The sequence below is a fragment of the Schistocerca cancellata genome, chromosome 8 (genome assembly GCF_023864275.1).
Source record: "Schistocerca cancellata isolate TAMUIC-IGC-003103 chromosome 8, iqSchCanc2.1, whole genome shotgun sequence".
Lineage (NCBI taxonomy): Eukaryota > Metazoa > Arthropoda > Insecta > Orthoptera > Acrididae > Schistocerca > Schistocerca cancellata.
Window position 1 is genome coordinate 345353623 of NC_064633.1, and position 23471 is coordinate 345377093.

Consider the following 23471-nt stretch of genomic DNA (forward strand, 5'->3'; position numbering starts at 1 on the left):
GCGGAGAAAATCCCTGACCCCGCCGGGAATCGAACCCGGGAACCCGGGCGTGGGAAGCGAGAACGCTACCGCACGACCACGAGATGCGGGCACGGCAGGCGTTGTCCTGATGAAATGTGGCATGTGGAACGGACTGCAGCAGGGGCAGTGCCTCGGGCTGTAAAATCTCCTTTTTGTAGCGGTAGCTGTTCAGATTGCCCTCAGGACGAAGGAGTCGAGATCGCAGCCGGCCGGTGTGGACGAGCGGTTCTAGGCGCTTCAGTCTGGAACCGCGCGACCGCTATGGTCGCAGGTTCGGATCCTGCCTCGGGCAGGGATGTGTGTGATGTCCTTAGGTTAGTTAGGTTTAAGTAGTTCTAAGTTCTAGGGGACTGATGACCTCAGATGTTAGGTCCCGAAGTGCTCAGAGCCATTTGAACCATTGGAGTCGAGATCGCGTGTTATAGGCAATGACGCCCCAAACCATCACACTTGTTGTTTTTCCGCTACGCCGTCAACAATACAGTCTGCCCGATTGCCTTCATCATGGAGGCGTCGAAAGCGTATGCGGCCATCACTGTAGGACAAGTTGAACTGGGATTCGTTCTAAGACATAGTATTTTTGCCACTCAGCACGCCAGTGTAGGCGTTCACATGCCCATTACAGTCTGCCGCGTTGCTCGGTTCTGGTCAGTGTAAGCCGACGTAATGGCATGCGTGCAACCAATCCAGCCCGCAGAAGACAGCGTCCAACCGTCGATAGGGACATGTCCACACCCGTTGCAGTGCTCCAACGTCACGCCAACACTCTGGACGAAGCTGTCCTATCCGTTACTACCAAGCGGACAAGATGGCGGTCATCTCGCGTTGTGGTCACTTTGATTAGTCCATTATCCCGTCGGTGCTGTTCAAGACCCTCTTCTCCACTGGTTCCGCATACGCCTCACTGTTGAAGCAGCGTACCCTGTACAAGGCGCAGCGTCACTGAAGGGAAGTCTCGTCTCTCGGAGACCAATCATTTTACCACATTAGAATGCACTCACTTGCCGATATGCGACCCTGCGACGTCGCCGAAGCATGTCGGCACCAGGTTGCACGTTTCCACGTAGTATAATGGCTCAAAATCTACTGAGCACTACGTAACACTGACCTGTCCGGTCACCCAAAAGAGGGCACTTTTGGACCTAAGAGCAGGCCACCTCAAAAATGGTTCAAATGGCTCTGAGCACTATGGGACTTAACATCTATGGCCATCAGTCCCCTAGAACTTAGAACTACTTAAACCTAACTAACCTAAGGACAGCACACAACACCCAGTCATCATGAGGCAGAGAAAATCCCTGACCCCCCCGGGCATGGGAAGCGAGAACGCAAGCAGGCCACCTCTCTGACGTTTAAATCACTTATTATTGTTCAATGTTCTACATGTCCTCTTTTCGCTGCGTGTTGCAGACCACTGCATCTAAGTATTTCACTTTAGTGTGTACAGTTTAACCTAATTTATAAGTACCTTGTTACTGCGTAATTCTTATTTATACGTGAAGTTTTGATGGTCCCGGTAAAATATAATTTAAAACTTGCTAATTAAACCTTTATACACTCCTGGAAATTGAAATAAGAACACCGTGAATTCATTGTCCCAGGAAGGGGAAACTTTATTGACACATTCCTGGGGTCAGATACATCACATGACCACACTGACAGAACCACAGGCACATAGACACAGGCAACAGAGCATGCACAATGTCGGCACTAGTACTGTGTATATCCACCTTTCGCGGCAATGCAGGCTGCTATTCTCCCATGGAGACGATCGTAGAGATGCTGGATGTAGTCCTGTGGAACGGCTTGCCATGCCATTTCCACCTGGCGCCTCAGTTGGACCAGCGTTCGTGCTGGACGTGCAGACCGCGTGAGACGACGCTTCATCCAGTCCCAAACATGCTCAATGGGAAACAGATCCGGAGATCTTGCTGGCCAGGGTAGTTGACTTACACCTTCTAGAGCACGTTGGGTGGCACGGGATACATGCGGACGTGCATTGTCCTGTTGGAACAGCAAGTTCCCTTGCCGGTCTAGGAATGGTAGAACGATGGTTTCGATGACGGTTTGGATGTACCGTGCACTATTCAGTGTCCCCTCGACGATCACCAGTGGTGTACGGCCAGTGTAGGAGATCGCTCCCCACACCATGATGCCGGGTGTTGGCCCTGTGTGCCTCGGTCGTATGCAGTCCTGATTGTGGCGCTCACCTGCACGGCGCCAAACACGCATACGACCATCATTGGCACCAAGGCAGAAGCGACTCTCATCGCTGAAGACGACACGTCTCCATTCGTCCCTCCATTCACGCCTGTCGCGACACCACTGGAGGCGGGCTGCACGATGTTGGGGCGTGAGCGGAAGACGGCCTAACGGTGTGCGGGACCGTAGCCCAGCTTCATGGAGACGGTTGCGAATGGTCATCGCCGATACCCCAGGAGCAACAGTGTCCCTAATTTGCTGGGAAGTGGCGGTGCGGTCCCCTACGGCACTGCGTAGGATCCTACGGTCTTGGCGTGCATCCGTGCGTCGCTGCGGTCCGGTCCCAGGTCGACGGGCACGTGCACCTTCCGCCGACCACTGGCGACAACATCGATGTGCTGTGGAGACCTCACGCCCCACGTGTTGAGCAATTCGGCGGTACGTCCACCCGGCCTCCCGCATGCCCACTATACGCCCTCGCTCAAAGTCCGTCAACTGCACATACGGTTCATGTCCACGCTGTCGCGGCATGCTACCAGTGTTAAAGACTGCGATGGAGATCCGTATGCCACGGCAAACTGGCTGACACTGACGGCGGCGGTGCACAAATGCTGCGCAGCTAGCGCCATTCGACGGCCAACACCGCGGTTCCTGGTGTGTCCGCTGTGCCGTGCGTGTGATCATTGCTTGTACAGCCCTCTCGCAGTGTCCGGAGCAAGTATGGTGGGTCTGACACACCGGTGTCAATGTGTTCTTTTTTCCATTTCCAGGAGTGTATTTATATCTGGCTTTTAGTATTCTGAGTTACAAGTAATCTTTTCTCTTTCTTTTGATATACGTAGAAATCAGGTTCAACGGTGTAGGCTTTTCTTCAAATCTACTTCACGAAACGCCAATGCACTTTAACTAATACACTGACGTCGAAGTATGGTAAACTGCTGCCATTTGGTACGAAATTCATACTGCAACTGGAAAAGGAAATTTACATTTCAATCGCTGCTTTTATAGGCGTGCGCCATATTATAGGCATGTTATTTCTGTACTGGACAAAATTTCATTGTGTTGCGATATCTGCCAAAATGTATTTACAAATATATCGCCAAAAACAAGATTTCAATGAAGTAGCAGACAAACTTAATCAAATGTATCCAAAAACTACATTCACAGTTGAACATTAAATTAATCGCAGCATTAATTTTCTCGGTTTGTCAATTAATATTTTTAAAATCTACAGAAAGGCAATATATTCAGGAATAATTATTGGAAATAATTCAAATCATCCCACCCAACACAGAAGGTATATTTTTATTCATCGTTAACGCAGAATGTTACAGTTACCACTCACAGACGAAGAAAGAGCTAGAGAATTACAGACAAGAAAAAAGAGGTAGCAGTAAGAACCAATTACCAACGACTTCATGTGATGAAATTGTACCACACTGTACAGAAAACTATTAAAGAAACAGAACACGACAATACAGGTAATCCATCGAAAATAAAAGGCATATTACATTCACGATCTATAACAGATCGTACTGAAACATTTTCCCCAAGAGAAAAAGTTAATGTCGCATTTAGGACAAGCAATTCCTTTAAACACACATTAAAACACAAAGAGAAAGTGGATAAGAGCAACTGCAGGAGTTTATGAGTGAATAAAATAGTTACAGCTGTCAGAACATGTACTTTGGCCAAACTCGAAGAGTGTTTAAAATACATTTTAATGAACATTGTAATTTAAATCCCAACCGTACAGAAATAGCTTAGCATTTGAAAAAAAACTAACCATACTTCAGGTAATATTCAAGATAGTAGCATGAAAATTATCCATACCTTAGGTAAATGGAAATGAGCGTTTGGCGTCATTGGCCGGGAGGCCCCTTTCGGGGCAGGTCCGGCCACCTTGGTGCAGGTCTTATTACATTCGACGCCACATTGGGCGACCTGGCCACCGGATGAGGATGAAATGATGATGAAGACAACACAACACCCAGTCCCTGAGTGGAGAAAATCCCCGACCCAGCCGGGAATCGAACCCAGGCCCGTGCGACGGCAATCCGTCACGCTGACCACTCAGCTATCGGGGCGGAACCGTACCTTACGTAAAGGCCCTCTACTAAACGTTTTGGTATAATTAGAAGCTTTCATGAAAAAGAAGAAAAACCTGTGTAAAAGAAGAAAACCCGCAAAATTTATCAAATGAACAATACGACTTTAGCTTGGATGGATTCTTCCAGTTGTTCGAAGCCGGCCGCAGTGGCCGAGCGGTTCGTAGGCACTCCAGTCCGGAACCGCGCTGCTGCAACGATCGCAGGTTCGAATACTGCCTCGGGCATGGATGTGTGTGATGTCAGGTTTAAGTAGTTCTAAGTGTAGGGGACTGTTGACCTCAGATGTTAAATCCCATAATTCTTAGAGTCATTTTTTTAGTTATTCGAAGAGATGCTATGGATAAGAATTCAAGACATAATACCAACAAATTGTTGTCTTATCCTAAAATAAATATTTTTAAAAAAACTGTTGCTTTGAATGGATATTTTTGGCGACATATTTGTAAATATATTTTGACAGATATCGCAGCACAATGAAATTTCGTTCAGTGCAGAAATGACATGTCTATACACACACACATAAAAGAGATGACTGCAATATAAATTTCTATTTTCGGTAGCAGCATGAATTTCGTAAGAAATTACAGTAGTTTACTAAGTATCGATGTTAGACTAGTAGTTGACATGCGTTGGTTATCCGACAAGTAGATTCTAATCAACGAATGTATACAGGGTGTTACAAAAAGGTACGGCCAAACTTTCAGGAAACATTCCTCACACACAAATAAAGAAAAGATGTCAAGTGGTCATGTGTCCGGAAACGCTTAATTTCCATGTTAGAGCTCATTTTAGTTTCGACAGTATGTACTGTTCTTCCTCGATTCACCGCCAGTTGGCCCAATTGAAGGAAGTTTATCTTGAATTCGGTGCTTGTGTTAACATGCGACTCATTGGTCTACAGTACTAGCATCAAGCACATCGGTACGTAGCATCAACAGGTTAGTGTTCATCACGAACGTGGTTTTGCAGTCAGTGCAATGTTTACAAATGCGGAGTTGGCAGATGCCCATTTGATGTATGGATTAGCACGGAGCAATAGCCGTGGCGCGGTACGTTTACATCGAGACAGATTTCCAGAACGAAGGTGTCCCGACAGGAAGACGTTCGAAGCAATTGATCGGCGTCTTAGGGAGCTCGGAACATTGCAGCCTATGACTCGCGACTGGGGAAGACCTAGAACGACGAGGACACCTGCAATGGACGAGGCAATTCTTCGTGCAGTTGACGATAACCCTAATGTCAGCGTCAGAGAAGTTGCTGCTGTACAAGGTAACGTTGACCACGTCATTGTATGGAGAGTGCTACGGGAGAACCAGTTGTTTCCGTACCATGTACAGCGTGTGCAGGCACTATCAGCAGCTGATTGGCCTCCACGGGTACACTTCAGCGAATGGTTCATCCAACAATGTGTCAATCCTCATTTCAGTGCAAATGTTCTCTTTACGGTTGAGGCTTCATTCCAACGTGATCAAATTGTAAATTTTCACAATCAACATGTGTGGGCTGACGAGAATCCGCACGCAATTGTGCAATCACGTCATCAACACAGATTTTCTGTGAACGTTTGGGGAGGCATTGTTGGTGATGTCTTGATTGGGCCCCATGTTCTTCCACCTACGCTCAATGGAGCAAGTTATCATGATTTCATACGGGATACTCTATCTGTGCTGCTATAACATGTGCCTTTACAAGTACGACACATCATGTGGTTCATGCACGATGGAGCTCCTGCACATTTCAGTCGAAGTGTTCGTACGCTTCTCAACAACAGATTCGGTGACCGATGGATTGGTAGAGGCGGACAAATTCCATGGCCTCCACGCTCTCCTGACCTCAACCCTCTTGACTTTCATTTATGGGGGCATTTGAAAGCTCTTGTCTACGCAACCCCGGTACCAAATGTAGAGACTCTTCGTGCTCGTATTGTGGACGGCTGTGATACAATACGCCATTCTCCAGGGCTGCATCAGCGCATCAGGGATTCCATGCGACGGAGGGTGGATGCATGTATCCTCGCTAACGAAGGACATTTTGAACATTTCCTGTAACAAAGTGTTTGATGTCACGCTGGTACGTTCTGTTGCTGTGTGTTTCCATTCCATGATTAATGTGATTTGAAGAGAAGTTCAAATGGCTCTTAGCACTATGGGACTTAACATCTGACGTCATCAGTCCCCTATAACTTAGAACTACTTAAACCTAACTAACCTAAGTACATCACACACATCCATGCCCGAGGCAGGATTCGAACCTGCGACCGTAGCAGGCGCGCGGTTCCGGACTGCGCGCCTTAGAACCGCTAGACCACCGCGGCCGGCTGGAAGAGAAGTAATAAAAGGAGCTCTAACATGGAAAGTAAGCGTTTCCGGACACATGTCCACATAACATATTTTCTTTCTTTGTGTGTGAGGAATGTTTCCTGAAAGTTTGGCCGTACCTTTTTCTAACACCCTGTATATAAGGTGTGTGAGAAAAGTAATGAGACTTATATTTTATCTACCAAAGTTTTTACATTTTTCAATCAAAGCAATTGTCCGCTGCCGGCCGCGGTGGTCTCGCGGTTCTATGCGCTCAGTTCGGAACCGCGCGACTGCTACGGTCGCAGGTTCGAATCCTACCTCGGGCATGGGTGTGTGTGATGTCCTTAGGTTAGTTAGGTTTAAGTAGTTCTAAGTTCTAGGGGACTGATGACCACAGATGTTAAGTCCCATAAGGCTCAGAACCATTTGAGCCAATTGCCAAGCAGTTGTCTTCGGCAGCTATGCACCGGCGGAGTCGTTCCCAGTATTGGTAGCAGCGCTTAAAGACTTCAGCTGTTAGGGCCTTTGACATGTCAGTCACATTCTTTTGAATGTTCTCCATAATCCGAAAATGAGGCCCTTTTAAAACGTTTTTCAATTTTAGGGAAAGGAAAAAGTCACAAGGACTCAGATCAAGTGAATTGGATGATTATGAAACAACAGGAATGCCTTTTGAAGTAAAAAATTCCGTGATGGAAGTGGTTGTATGACACGGCGCGTTGTCGTGATGCAGTGTAATAACTTGTCCGCAGTATCCGACCTCTCTCGATTCACCGTTTTCCTGAGCCTTTCAGGGACATATTTGTAAAACACTTGGTTGATAGTTTGTGCTAGAGGAACAGTCTGGCAAGAACACACAGACGTTCGACGCTTTCGTCAGTTTTTCATGTTGAAGGTCTCCTTGAGCGACGTTCGTCTTCGACGTGTCCTTGGCCTTCCAAAACGATTTTCCCCAGCAAAACTCTTGTCGTCTTGATAAGAAATGTTCCCCATAGGCCTGCTTCAACTTTTCATACTCGTGAGGTCTCGAAGTTTAACACAAAACTTGATACCATAACGTTGTCTAGATCCCGCTACTCCATTTTCGTCACACACACACAAAAAAGGACACAAATACACTGATGGCGCTCCCAGAAATCACGTGATGGCTGTACGAAACTGAAACTCGGACTGAGCATATGGAAGGGAAGAGCACACCGGTCTACACAAGTAGAACTGCACAGCATTGCCAGATCGCTCGCAATGTTGTCAGTCTACTACGTTTTGCACACACCTTGTATATATGACGTTATCCGTATGCTTACCTCGCTCAATAAGAATACTGCATTATCTTTGAACGCATATTGCCGTAGACCTTGTAACAGACGTTGCGTCCTCTATTGTGCACATTGTACAGCCACCTTGTCTCTGGCACCGGCAGTTTAATCAGCCCACTACTGTACTTTAAACGTTAAGTTACCGTATTGTAAATGAAATACGTTCTGTAAGGTCAGTGTAAGATTCCATATCGTCACGCTTCGTTCTATTATATTCCAGAGTTTCTGCCCTCACGTGTCTGCCTGTTTGGGTAAGCACAGCTCATGATGTGCTCCCCACTCTCCTCCCTCCCAAGCTGTCCCATCACCCAATGTATCGGCATGAACATCTCTGCTAAAATCACAGAGCGAAACCGGTAAAAATAAAACATACTTTGGTTGTACTGATAAACTGAATTTCAACAGTCACCGTTTCCCCTACAGTCTCGATAAATTGTCGAATACTGGGGATTTTATCCGAATTAAACGCTACAAGCTTACCGAGAACTTTTTATGCGTGAACAATGTAAATGTACCCTTTGTGTTCACTACCAGGCGGAACTGACGTCACGTCCGGAGCATTGGAACCTAACAGGAGCACGTGCGTCCGCGGCCACGCCTCTCTGCACAGCGACGTCGACAGCCACCCGTCCTAGCTGCACCCGCTTGGTCCCTGCGCCACAGTGGGCGTACACCAGATGCTGCGTCCAACCAGAGTCAAAAAGCAATATTCAGATACAGCACCTCATGTCACAAGGATATAGTAGTGGGCTAGGAATACTGGAGGAGATGTAAAGGAGGAGGTGGCTTAGGCATATTAATAGTATACAGGGTGGTCCATTGATCGCGACCCAGTCAAATATCTCACGAAATAAGCGTCAAACGTAAAAACTACAAAGAACGAAACTTGTCTAGCTTGAAGGGGGAAACCCGATGGCGCTATGGTTGGCCCTCTAGATGGTGCTGCCATAGGACAAACGGATATCAACTGCGTTTTTTTAAAATAGGAACCCCCATTTTTATTACATATTCGTGTGTAAGTAGGCTGTTTATGTTTTCTTATTGGTAACGCCACCAATAAGAAAACATAAACAGCCTACTTACACGTGTAGTACGTAAAGAAATATGAACGTTTTAGTTGGACCACTTTTTTCACTTTTTGATAGATGGCGCTGTAATAGTCACAAACATATGGCTCACAATTTAAGACGAACAGTTGGTAACAGGTACGTTTTTTAAATTAAAATGCAGAACGTAGGTACGTTTGAACACTTTATTTCGGTTGTTCCAATGTGATGCATGTACCTTTGTGAACTTATCATTTCGAAGAACGCACGGTGTTATAGCGTGATTACCTGTAAATGCCACATTAATGCAGTAAATGCTCAAAGTGTTGTCCGTCAACATCAATGCATTTGGCAATGCGTGTAACGACTTTCCTCTCAACAGCTAGTAGATCGCCTTCCGTAATGTTCGCACATGCATTGACAATGCGCTGACGCATGTTGTCAGGTGTTGTCGGTGGATCAGGATAGCAAATATCCTTCAACTTTCCCCATAGAAAGAAATCAGGGGACTTCAGGTATGGTGAACGTGCGGACCATGGTATGGTGCTTCGACGACCAATCCACCTGTCATGAAATATGATATTCAATACCGCTTCGACCGCACGCGAGATATGTGACGGACATCCATCATGTTGGAAGTACATCACCATTCTGTCATGCAGTGAAACATCTTGTAGTAACATCGATAGAACATTACGTAGGAAATCAGCATACATTGCACCATTTAGATTGCCATCGATAAAATGGGGGCCAATTATCCTTCCTCCCATAATGCCGCAACATACATTAACCCGCCAAGGTCGCTAATGTTCCACTTGTCACAGCCATAGTGGATTTTCTGTTCCCCAATAGTGCATATTATGCCGGTTTAGGTTATCGCTGTTGCTGAATGATGCTTCGCCGCTAAATAGAACGCGTGCAAAAAATCTGTCATCGTCCCGTAATTTCTCTTGTGCCCAGTGGCAGAACTGTACACGACATTCAAAGTCATCGCCATGCAATTCCTGGGGCATAGAAATATGGTACGGGTGCAATCGATGTTGATGTAGTGTTCTCAACACCGACGTTTTTGAGATTCCCGATTCTCGTGCAATTTGTCTGCTACTGATGTGCGGATTAGCCGCGACAGCAGCTAAATCACTTACTTGGGGATCATCATTTTTGCACGTCGTAGTTGACGTTTTACACGTGGCTGAACACTTCCTGTTTCCTTAAATAACGTAACTATACGGCGAACGGTCCGAACACTTGGATGATGTCATCCAGGATACCGAGCAGCATATATAGCACACGCTCGTTGGGCATTTTGATCACAATAGCCATACATCAACACGATATCGATCTTTATCGCAATTGGTAAACGGTCCATTTTAACGCGGGTGATGTATCACGAAGCAAATGCCGTCCACACTGGCGGAATGTTACGTGATACCACGTACTGATACGTTTGTGACTATTACAGCGCCATCTATCACAAAGCAAAAAAAGTGGTCCAACTAAAACATTCATATTTCTTTACGTACTACACGAATATGTAATAAAAAATAGGGGTTCCTATTTTTAAAAAAACGCAGTTGATATCCGTTTGACCTATGGCAGCGCTATCTAGCGGGCCAACCATAGCGCCATCTGGTTTCCCCCTTCAAGCTAGGCGAGTTTCGTTCTTTGTAGTTTTTTCGTTTGATGCTTATTTCGTGAGTCATTTGGCCCGGTCACTATCGATGGACCACCCTGTATATATAGGACATATAGGAGTTCATATTTCAAGTAGACACCACAGATATAAGAAATACATCTATCATTAGTGATAAAGTTAAGTGTGTTATGCACATTAAGATAAGTAAGTTTTCCTCTAGTGCATAACTTAATAAAAAGTGTCGGAATTACAGAACGCCCCGTTGTTTGCATTGGCTTCCAAGGGGAATGTACGGTTTACTAGTGCTCCACTTACATTCTGGGTGGGTCAGGTTCCAGCAGGGCCCGGCGTGCACCACAGCGCTCCAGGCGGCTGCCACCGCTACTACAGCCGCAAGCATTCTGCAACATACACAACACAAAAGTAATGTCAAGTCTCAATCACTTCCTTTAATTTTACTAAGGTTACCTGCCAAATGTGTTGTGATCCTATGAAAACAAACCCACACACACACATAACATTGCGATTTATGTCTACTTAACTACACCTGTGCTAATAATAAATCTGTAAGACTGTCATCCTTCCCCATGAACCATAGACCTTGCCATTGGTGGGAGGGCTTGCGTGCCTCAGCGATATAGATGACCGTACCGTAGGTGCAACCACAATGGAGGGGTATCTGTTGAGAGGCCAGACAAACGTGTGGTTCCTGAAGAGGGGCAGCAGCCTTTTCAGTAGCTGCAGGGGCAATAGTCTGGATGATTGACTGATCTGGCCTTGTAACACTAACCAAAACGGCCTTGCTGTGCTGGTACTGTGAACGACTGAAAGCAAAGGGAAACTACAGCCGTAATTTTTCCCGTGCGCATGCAGCTTTACTGTATGGTTAAATGATGATGGCGTCCTCTTAGGTAAAATAGCCCCCCATACGGATCTCCGGGCGGGGACTACTCAGGAGGACGTCGTTATCAGGAGAAAGAAAACTGGCGTTCTACGGATCGGGGCGTGGAATGTCAGCTCCCTTAATCGGGCAGGTAGATTAGAAAATTTAAAAAGGGAAATGGATAGGTTAAAGTTAGATATAGTGGGAATTAGTGAAGTTCGGTGGCGGGAGGAACAAGACTTTCGGTCAGGCGAACACAGGGTTATAAGTACAAAGTCAAATAGAGGTAATGCAGGAGTAGGTTCAATAATGAATAAAAAAATAGGAGTGTGGGTAAGCTACTACAAACAGCGTAGTGAACGCATTATTGTGACCAAGATAGACACGAAGCCTATGCCTACTACAGCAGTACAAGTTTATATGCCAACTAGCTCTGTAGATGATGAAGAAATTGATGAAATGTATGATGAGATAAAAGAAATTATTCAGATTGTGAAGGGAGACGAAAATTTAATAGTCATGGGTGACTGGAATTCGACAGTTGGAAAAGGGAGAGAAGGAAACATAGTAGGTGAATTTGGATTGGGGGTAAGAAATGAAAGAGGAAGCCATCTGGTAGAATTTTGCACAGAGCATAACTTAATCATAGCTAACACTTGGTTCAAGAATCATGAAAGAAGGTTGTATACATGGAAGAATCCTGGAGATACTATAAGGTATCAGAAGGATTACATGATGGTAAGACAGAGATTTAGGAACCAGGTATTAAATTGTAAGACATTTCCAGGGGCAGATTTGGACTCTGACCACAATCTATTGGTTATGAACTGTTGATTAAAACTGAAGAAACTGGAAAAAGGTGGGAATTTAAGTAGATGGGACCTGGATAAACTGACTAAACGAGAGGGTGTACAGTGTTTCAGGGAGAGCATAAGGGAACAATTGACAGGACTGGGGGAAAGAAATACAGTAGAAGAAGAATGGGTAGCTTTGAGGGATGAAGTAGTGAAGGCAGCAGCGCATCATGTAGGTAAAAAGACGAGGGCTAGTAGAAATCCTTGGGTAACAGAAGAAATACTGAATTTAATTGATGAAAGAAGAAAATATAAAAATGCAGTAAATGAAGCAGGCAAAAAGGAATACAAACGTCTCAAAAATGAGATCGACAGGAAGTGCAAAATGGCTAAGCAGGGATGGCTAGAGGAAAAATGTAAGGATGTAGAGGCTTATCTCACTACGGGCAAGACAGATACTGCCTACAGGAAAATTAAAGAGACCTTCGGAAAAAAAGAGAACCACTTGTATGAATATCAAGAGCTCAGATGGAAACCCAGCAAAGAAGGGAAAGCAGAAATGTGGAAGGAGTATCTAGAGGGTCTATACAAGGGCGATGTACTTGAGGACAATATTATGGAAATGGAAGAGGATGTAGATGAAGATGAAATGGGGGAAACGATACTGCGTGAAGAGTTTGACAGAGCACTGAAAGACCTGAGTCGAAACAAGGCCCCGGGAGTAGACAACATTCCATTAGAACTACTGACGGCCTTCGGAGAGCCAGTCCTTACAAAAGTCTACCATCTGGTGAGCAAGATGTATGAGACAGGCGAAATACCCTCAGACTTCAAGAAGAATATAATAATTCCAATCCCAAAGAAAGCGGGTGTTGACAGGTATGAAAATTACAGAACTATCAGTTTAATAAGCCATACCTGCAAAATACTAACACGAATTCGTTACAGACGAATGGAAAAACTGGTAGAAGTCGACCTCGGGGAAGATTGGATTCCGTAGAAATGTTGGAACACGTGAGGCTACACTGACCTTACGACTTATCTTAGAAGAAAGATTAAGGAAAGGCAAACCTACGTTTCTAGCATTTGCAGACTTAGTGAAAGGTTTTGACAATGTTTACAGGAATACTCTCTATCAAATTCTAAAGGTGGCAGGGGTAAAATACAGGGAGCGAAAGGCTATTTACAATTTGTACAGAAACCAGATGGCAGTTATAAGAGTCGAAGGACATGAAAGGGAAGCAGTGGTTGGGAAGGGAGTGAAACAGGGTTGTAGCCTCTCCCCGATGTTATTCAATCTGCATATTGATCAAGCAGTAAAGGAAACAAAAGAAAAATTCGGTGTAGGTATTAAAATCCATGGAGGAGAAATAAAAATTTTGAGGTTCGTCGATGACATTGTAATTCTGTCAGAGACAACAAAGAACCTGGATGAGCAGTTGAACAGAATGGACAGTGTTTTGAAAGGAGGATATAAGATGAACATGAACAAAAGCAAAACGAGTATAATGGAATGTAGTCGAATTAAATCAGGTGATGCTGAGGGAATTAGATTAGGAAATGAGACACTTTAAGTAGTAAATGAGTTTTGCTATTTGGCGAGCAAAATAACTGATGATGGTCGAAGTAGAGAGGATAAAAAATGTTGACTGGCAATGGCAAGGAAAGCGTTTCTGAAGAAGAGAAATTTGTTAACATTGAGTATAGATTTAAGTGGCAGGAAGTCATTTCTGAAAGTATTTGTATGGAGTGTAGCCAAGTATGGAAGTGAAACATGGACGATAAATAGTCTGGACAAGAAGAGAATAGAAGCATTCGAAATGTGGTGCTACAGAAGAATGCTGAAGATTAGATGGGTAGATCACATAACTAATGAGGAGGTACTGAATATAATTGGGGAGAAGAGGAGTTTGTGGCACAACTTGAGAAGTAGAAGGGACCGATTGGTAGGACATGTTCTGAGGCATCAGGGGATCACAAATTTAGCGTTGGAGGGCAGCGTGGAGGGTAAAAATCGTAGAGGGAGACCAAGAGATGAATACACTAAGCAGATTCAGAAGGATGTAGGTTGCAGTAAGTACTGGGAGATGAAGAAGCTTGCACAGTATAGAGTAGCATGGAGAGCTGCATCAAACCAGTCTCAGGACTGAAGACCACCACAACACACAACAAGACTGTCATGTCTATCTATTTGAACACGCTTCTCCAAAACTACTAGATGAATATTCATGACGTTTTTGGAGGTAAATTGAACGCAGAGTAGGACGCTATGCAAGCTGTTTATTGCATCAAAATCGGATCATGGAAAAAAGATATCGTAATTGAAATTTTAGCAGTATTAATATCATATAAGTGAAAGTAACTCTGACTGTTACGTTTTCACGATTGACCTACTGAACCGTTTTCTATGAAATTTGGTATGAAGATAGCTTGAATCCTGAGGAAGAACATAGACTAGAAAGTGTGCAGTTCAGATTATTTATTGATTTGAAGAACAGTATGCGAATTAGGAAAAATATTCACTCTCTGGAAAAGCTGTTGACTCTCTGACGTTTCATCTTTATCGCGTTTGTCGTGATGCTTTTATTGATTGATAGGCCGTACATGATACGATTCAAAGCAATGAATACAATGTTTATACACTCTTCAGTGTGGTTAATCCATACCTTCATACTATTTACTGCATAACATATACATTGCATAATGTGAAACTACTTCAATACCGCAATGCATACATGCGCAATCTTACCCATGCCCATCTGCATACATTGCTCGACAGCAAAACTGTGCATGCCCATACATTGGGTGTTGGGGCAGCTTGGGAGGGAGGAGAGTGGGGAGCACATCACGAGCTGTGCTTACCCAAACAGGCAGACACGTGAGGGCAGCTGATGTTATTGCACTTTGTTCTGTACCTATAAGAGTGGGCTCCTGGTGATAGCTTCTATCTGTTTATCCCAGTCATGAAAAATTTCTCCATCAAAGAAACAAGTCACTTGTATGTAGATGTCAGCTGTGTAACTGGGCATCCTGTTGTGAATATCTCTGTCACACGCTAAACATTCGCACACATCAACGATTCATGGCCGTAAACTTCACATATTTAACGGTGACTGTCTATCGCTGTTACGTATTGTACTTGCAGAAAACCTTTCCCTAAATATATGTTACTTCAAAAACCATAACAAAAGCCTTAATTATTAGTTCCTCCATGATCAGAGGGTGTTGATTCTGCAACTGCATTTGCTAACAATAACTTCATTAAATCCACAATTGGTTTCAGCCCTTACATCAGTCCCTTCTCAAATGGATCTGAAACTGTTAATGTATAATGTGATGGATATATAAATATTTAACATTATAGGTGAGGCCGGCCGGTGTGGCCGTGCGGTTCTAGGCGCTTCAGTCTGGAACCGCGTTTCCGCTACGGTCGCAGGTTCGAATCCTGCCTCGGTTATGGATGTGTGTGATGTCCTTAGGTTAGTTAGGTTTAAGCAGTTCTAAGTTCTAGGGGACTGATGACCTCAGATGTTGAGTCCATCGTGCTCAGAGCCATTTGAGCCTTTATAGGTGATAAAAACAAAGCTTAGATATGCACACTAAAACTAAAGAAGGGATATATAGTTTACATTGAACTGCAGAAAACCAACGTCGAATGATAAAATAGTAAAAGTGGATTTACAAAGTTAATTTCACAGATAAGAAGTAGCTATTTGTAGGAGAAAAAACTAAAAAAACTACTAAGAGTTTCAATAGAATTACTTTGTAAAAAACAGTTACGAACTTAGATATCCCTGTACCCATGCTAACTCCAGGTTCACTTCAGCTTGAGACAGCAAATACGTAAACTTATTTCCGTATAAACGAAACGATAGCAGTAATTAAAAAAACTGCTAATGTACAATACACTTCCTCTTACACAAGACTAGGACAAGTACTGAAATAATCGAACTACTGGAAATTATATCTTACTTTTCGAAACAAGGTCTATATTCAAAAAGATGGATTAGCTATGGGATCTCCCTTGGCAGGTACACTGGCAGTTTTATTCGTCGATCGTTTGAAGAATAAATTGTTAAAATCTCATCCTGTAATTAACGTTTATATTACAAACATCATGTTAGTGATGTTCTCGTCTTATTTCGTGGCTTACAATAAGGCCAGTTCGCAAAGGCATTTAGTAAAATCCATAGTAATAGTACTTTTATGGTATTGCACCAGCTGGATTCAGTATTAATTTCTTAGATCTTTCCATTCCCATGGACCAACACAGACAAAAGGAGGAAACCTAGTAAATAAATCCAGCTTCGCGGCCCACCATACGCAAGATGGTCACACGGTGCATAATATCGAAAACAGCCTCGTAATACTTAACACAATGAAGGAGCAATGCTTTATGAACATATATGAAGAAATACAAATTTACCGTCACCTGAAAAAATCCAAAGAAAAGATGTTCAACGAGCTACGCATACTAAGGAACATCAGTTTCTTGGACATCTGCCATCCCATGTTACTAACAAATTACTTTAAATGTACTCCGCAAGTTCATAGCTGCATCTAGATATTTGGAAACACTCTTTTGTAAGCAGTCCACAATGCGTCCAAGCTACGCTAGTACCGTCTAAAGTTCCTGTATTTCAGCTTTCGCAGGGTGGAAGACGCAGCTTTACTCTCGACTCGGACGCCTCGACTAGTGCAACTGTTCTACACTTTCATAAAACCTAAAAAAATTCTTTGAACCTTTTATTGATAAAGCACACAGTTTGTAATTTAGGACATGCCAGAAACTAACTCTTCTTAAACCTAGGTAAGCCAGTACTTTTAATGCACCGAGTTGTACAATTCAGCAAGCCCATCAAATTGTACAGTAACCATTCGTTCACTTAATAAAACTGTTATTAGCAACTGGAGTGGCTTTTCGTTAAAAGTCTGAATGCTAAAACCAATTTATGCCCACCGAAGGTTGTCAGAAATTTTTATACAGATGATCTTTAATACTGGCCAATCTCAGCCTATGGTCACTTTCAAACACTATCAATATCAAATATCAACGAGCTAATAGAAGGTAAAAAGGTAAAACATTATTTGTAACATCGTTACACTTGAAACTTCCTGGCAGATTAAAACTGTGTGCCCGACCGAGACTCGAACTCGGGACCTTTGCCTTTCGCGAGCACTTGCCCGCGAAAGGCAAAGGTCCCGAGTTCGAGTCTCGGTCGGGCACATAGTTTTAATCTGCCAGGAAGATTCATATCAGCGCACACTCCGCTGCAGAGTGAAAATCTCATTCTGGATCGTTACACTTGGCAAAATTACAACTGCTGTTGCAGTACTCACAGTTGCACCGGGAAATGTGTGTCGTTATATTCAAAACTATTTTGTGCTAAATGGGTTTGGAGAATTTTTCCCACACATGCGTCGAAAATTTACATATATTTTCTTGAACGAAACGTGCTGCATACTTGAAAGCATTGTGTAGCGGCATGTGATGTTCCAGAAGATGTGTGCGATTTTCGACGTGGGTTTGGGAACATGTAGTTGTCCCCAAGCAGCATTACATAGCATTTTAATAATACGACACACATTTCACCACCTCAGCAGTAAATAATGTAACAACAGTTACAATTTTGCAAAGTGTAACGATGTTGGAAAAAAGAGTTTCATCTTTTTTAAACTGTGTGAGCTCATTGCTATTTGGAGTCGTCTGGAAATGAGCACAACCCGAATGTACTACTTGATGTAATAGATTTCACTGTACAAAAATTTCTTATAGCCTACGGTGGACAATCACTGTCCGTCCAGAAAGTTTCACGATTGATTTTATTCCTGGCGTATAAGCGTCATCAGCTCAGTACCTACGGTAGCAGTCTGAAATACCGAGTGTAGACAACAGACGGACATTCGACCAGTCAGTTGTGAGCTCGCAGTGTTTCTTAAATAATTGACGTGCTCACGTAGTATGTAAACATTGTTATGTCACAAGTAGCAATGGGGCAACATCTCTAAATCAAGTGTTCAGGACATCGCTAGAATGTTCTAAAGAAGACAAAAGTATGTGAAAAGTTTGCCTCCCTCCCTCCCCTCACCTTGACACCCAAATGAAACAGCAAATACGAACCTACCACGAAGCGACAAAGTGCAGAAATTCTCATGATGACTCAACGCCATTCAAGGTGTGGCGCGTGAGTTGAAGAACATACGAAAATAGGACGTTTTGACAGTTTCGCAGAGTGGTATGAACGTTCTGTGCGTTGTATTATAGTGGAGGGAGAATATGTGGGATATCTAAAGTATTGAAACATCCGTCTTAACCTTTTTCTGTCTTTTTTTTTTTTAATCCTGTCTCGAAAACTATTGGATCGATGGAATAAAGATGGTTTTAGTATCCAGAAATTACATCGAGGCTGTGGACCCACGCGCAAAGGAACGACTAACAAACTACACTTTCTCATTTCATTTGTACCAAACGAAGTAAAAGTACTAAAGCAATGTTAGCCCGCCCGGCTAGCCGCGCGGTCTGAAGCGCTGCTTCCCGAAGGGGGAGGCGTGCCGGTCCCCCGCACGAATCCGCCCGGCGGATTAGTGTCGAGGTTCGGTGAGCCGGCCAGTCTGTGGATGGTTTTTAAGGCCGTTTTCCATCTGCCTCGGCGAATGCGACCTGGTTCTCCATATTCCGCCTCAGTTACACTATGTCGGCGACTGCTGTGCGAACAGTCTCCACGTACGCGTATACTATTATTACTCTATCACGCAAACATTTGGGGTTACACTCGCCTGCTATGAGACGTTCCCATGGGGGTCCACTGAGGGCCGAACCGCACAATAACCCTGGGTTCGGTGTGGGCCGGCGGTGGGGTGGGTGGACCGCTGTGGCCTGTTGTGGGGTTGTGAACCACTGAGGGCTACAGCGGGACGAAGTCTCTCCGTCGTTTCTACTTCTCCAGTTCCATACATAATACACACACTAAAGTAATGTTACTCGTCTATTCCATTATTGGACCAAATGGCAACCACACCGATACTCAACGCCGTGCTTCGGAGCTACGTCGGGAATCTCTTAGTTTCCACGGAAAATACTTGGCCGATTTCTGGGATTGTGCCAAATCATTTAAATAAGTAGGGGTACTACCATAAAGTGGTACTAAATTGGACGAACATGTAAAATCAGTGGCAGAGAAGAGGAAGCAAATAGAAGACTTACATTTATTGGGAGATTTATAGGAAAAATGCAGTTTACCTACAAAGGAAGGCATGTCCAATTCCCTAATGCAGCCTGTTGCAGAATACTGTTGTAGTATTTGGTATCCTTATGGAGTAGACACTAAGGACTTCTTTTTTTCCTCTTCTTCGCCGGCCGGAGTGGCCTTGCGGTTCTAGGCGCTACAGTCTGGAACCGAGCGACCGCTACGGTCGCAGTTTCGAATCCTGACTCGGGCATGGATGTGTGTGATGTCCTTAGGTTAGTTAGGTTCAATTAGTTCTAAGTTCTAGGCGACTGACGACCTCAGAAGTTAAGTCGCATAGTGTTCAGAGCCATTTGAACAATTTTTTCCTCTCCTTCCCTTGCCCTTTCCCGTGTCTCCCATGGGGTCGGCATTTTCATATAGGTTAAGGTACAAAGTTAGTGGTAGCTGATAGTCGCATGCCCTTCCCGATTCCACACATCCTTGGGTCCCTGGGACGAAATCTGTGTAGAGTCCGCACAGAATACCATGGCTAGCAAATGCGCAGACGGCAGGTCATTCGTGGGGAGAGCAGTAGTGGTGGCGGTTTTAGGCAGGCATTTTAGGGGAAATGCGGAGCACTGGAGGGGAAATGACGTTCTGAACCGAAGCCTACACTCACACTTTTTGTAAATATTTAGTGGCGTCCTTCCACACCCACACTTGCATGGTGACAATTCAAAAAGATCTATCACCTCTTTTTTCGTTAGTATCTAAAAAAGAATTCCGCCAAAAATGCAGCAATTTATTTTTGCCTGGCTCGTTAACCTTTTGCAAGTTTCAGAGAAGCGTCATGAGTGTCATGTTACAATTTGCTGCTTTTACCAAAACGCAGCTTAGTTTACGTAGCCTAACCTCACTAAAATGTTTTGCAGACACAGTTGCAAGAGAAATCTGAATGAGTGGTTTATTACGTTTATTAAGTAAGAAACTGAGGAAAAGAAAGGGCGGTTGCTTATGAAAAAGCATATCCTAGGCACAAGAAAAGTGTAATGTCTTCATTTATGTTGTTCCAAAACCCATAGCATTTCTCGTTTCACCAGCTATCGATGGTCCTTAAAAATTACATTCTTTCATCGAAGAAGTCTGTAGTTAGTAGAATAACACGGAAGGTAATGATGTTTCGCACAATAACGATATGAAAAAATACTCTCCTCTTTGCATGCTATCATTTGACAAAATCTCATTTCTATATCTGAAACCGTTTATGAAATATTAAGAATATTGTGGATATTTCACTCTGGCTTTATCTCTGGCGTGGCGCAATCGTAATTGAGTCTGCTACGTCAGATCAATTTTCTTGGAATTGGTGACAGACAGGCACCTCTGTTGTTGTTGTTTGCTCTTCAGTCCAGAGACTGGTCTGATGTAGCTCTCCATGCTACTCTATCCTAGCAAGCTTCTTCATCTCCCAGTACCTACTGCAACCTACATCCTTCTGAATCTGCTTAGTGTATTCATCTCTTGGTCTCCCTCTACGATTTTTATCCTCCACGCTGCCCTCCAATACTAAGGTGGTCCCTTGATGCCTCAGAACGTGTCCTGCCAACCGATCCCTTCTTCTACTCAAGTTGTGCCCCAATTTTCTCTTCTTCTCAATTCTATTCAAAACCTCCTAATTAGTTATGTGGTCTACCCATCTAATCTTCATCATTCGTCTGTAGCACCACATTTCGAAAGCTTGTATTCTCTCCTTGTCTAAACTAATTATCGTCCATGTTTCACTTCCATACATTGCTACACTCCACACAAATACTTTCAGAAACGACTACCTGAAATTTAAATCTATACTCGATATTAACAAATTTCTCTTCTTCAGAAACGCTTTCCTTGCCATTGCCAGGTTACATTTTATATCCTCTCTACTTCGACCATCTGCAGTTACTTTTCTCCCCAAATAGCAAAACTCATCTACTACTTTAAGTGTCTCATTTCCTAGTCTAATTCCCTCAGCATCACCCGACTTAATTCGACTACATTCCATTATCCTCGTTTTGCTTTTGTTGATGTTCAGCTTATATCCTGATTTCAAGACACTGTCCATTCCGTTCGACTGCTCTTCCAGGTCCTTTGCAGTCGCTGACAGAATTACAATGTCATCGCGAATCTCAAAGTTTTTATTTCTTCTCCATAGATTTTAATTCCTACTCGGAATTTTTCTTTTGTTTCCTTTACCGCTTGCTCAATATACAAACTGAATAGCATCGGGGTTAGGTTACAACCCTGTCTCACTCCCTTCCCAGCCACTGCTTCCCTTCCAAGCCCCTGTAACCAGGCCTAAAGAAAAATTCAAGCTGTTTACTAAATTACATACTCAGCAACATAATATCCATCAAACGCAATATCATGGCGACCACTATTTTTCATTCAAAACTTAACTGAATTTCGTGCAATGTCTTACTTTCACGTCAATATCACAATAACTATGACCATTAATGAAACAGTGGGCACGATATCATGAACCTGACATATAAAGCTGTAGCTAGAACAACAATGAAATTTTTTTACCGAATAGTTTCTGTAAAATAGTTTGAGAAAGAGTGCAGGGCGTGCGCCTCGATTCTGTCATTGCCGACCGGCCTCCCCTTCCGAACAAAGGAACGAACACGCCCAGCGCTTTGGATGAGAACTGGTCACCGCTCTTCGTCCACCGTACCGTGCGCGGACTTAACCCCGTATGTCTCGGTCTAGGGTAAATCTCACATTCAAATGTGAGAACGTTTTTTAAATGTTTACGTAGCTTGTATTTGAGGCGGACGACGGTACCAGACTGGTATTTAGTTCCTTTCGGAGTGAAAGTCATTAATGTATGGTTTTTTCTTTAAATTAATGTCGCAGTAAGAAGTAACAATATGTAAAATACTGTTAACTGCCCTTTTGTTTTCCTACGCAGCTAGGGGTGTGACATTTAGTGTTTTTCACAAATACCTTCGGGGTTTTAGAAGACGACTGCACAAAATCTGCAATACACATTGAAAACAGACACACGTCAGTGGACAGAGCATTGCTCCAAGCCTTTTAACTCACATTGTAGGTGGTTAGTATCGACACCGTTTGTGAAGTGGCAAACGTTACTACGTGCGTAGAGATCATTGATACTCATAGTCCAGGAAGATGCAACAGCAGTCTCCTTTACAAATCTGTTCATATCTGCAGGCGCACAATTATTCAATGCGACAATACGAAGCAGAGTGGAGCAGAGGGTTAACAATGAAAGTTGAAGACGGCACAATCAAGAAGTACAAGCTGTAATTACAAGAATTACGCGTCCCCTTTCCAGTGGGAAACTGATACTTAGTAATAACAAGAAGTAAATTCTCACTGGTTCTCTGATAATCTATTATGGAACAGACACGTCCCATTAGTAGTGAAAGAGTTAATCCGCGAGACGGATTTGATCCGGGGCAGGTTCACATCCCCGTATCCCAGAAGTGGCGCTTTAACATGCTTGGCTATCCGAGTGGATGAGTGGTCACACAGAACAGTACAGATGAAATCAGGAGACGCGCTAGGCCGATCAAGGCAGGTCATTATGGCTCACATGAAACTGTAATACAGATTTTGAGTATCTTATATGGGAATCTCTGGAAGAAATGCGACGTTGTTGTCTGTTGAGAGGATTTGAAGAACCAGTATTCGAGGAAGACTGCACCACAACTGGACCGTCTCCATTGTGTATCTTACATAGGGGCCAGGAGGGTAAAATGAGAGATGTTAGTGAAAGTGCTAAGGCTTAGCGACAGACATTTCCACATAAGTGCTGGAACAAATGCGTTAAGACAAGAAGTCACTAATATTGATACGAACTACCTTCCTCCACGTGCCATACTCGGGCTTCTGATCATCAAAAGGACTGGTCCTCTAATGAGTATATTTGTCATTCACGAGTGTCATTGTCGTTTATGAGTTCGTGAGTGGCTGAGAAGACCAACCCTG

The 23471-nt window shown here is 43.7% G+C and overlaps 1 protein-coding gene across 1 annotated transcript in view; it reads right to left on the bottom strand.

Moving 5' to 3' along the window:
• Positions 1-23471, bottom strand: part of LOC126095564 (nose resistant to fluoxetine protein 6-like) — a 586153-nt gene that overhangs the window by 267572 nt on the left and 295110 nt on the right. Inside the window, exon 2 of the mRNA XM_049910342.1 lies at positions 10948-11033. Coding sequence (XP_049766299.1) covers positions 10948-11032 — 85 coding nt within the window. The 5' untranslated portion in view covers position 11033. The remainder of the gene's footprint in view (positions 1-10947; positions 11034-23471) is intronic.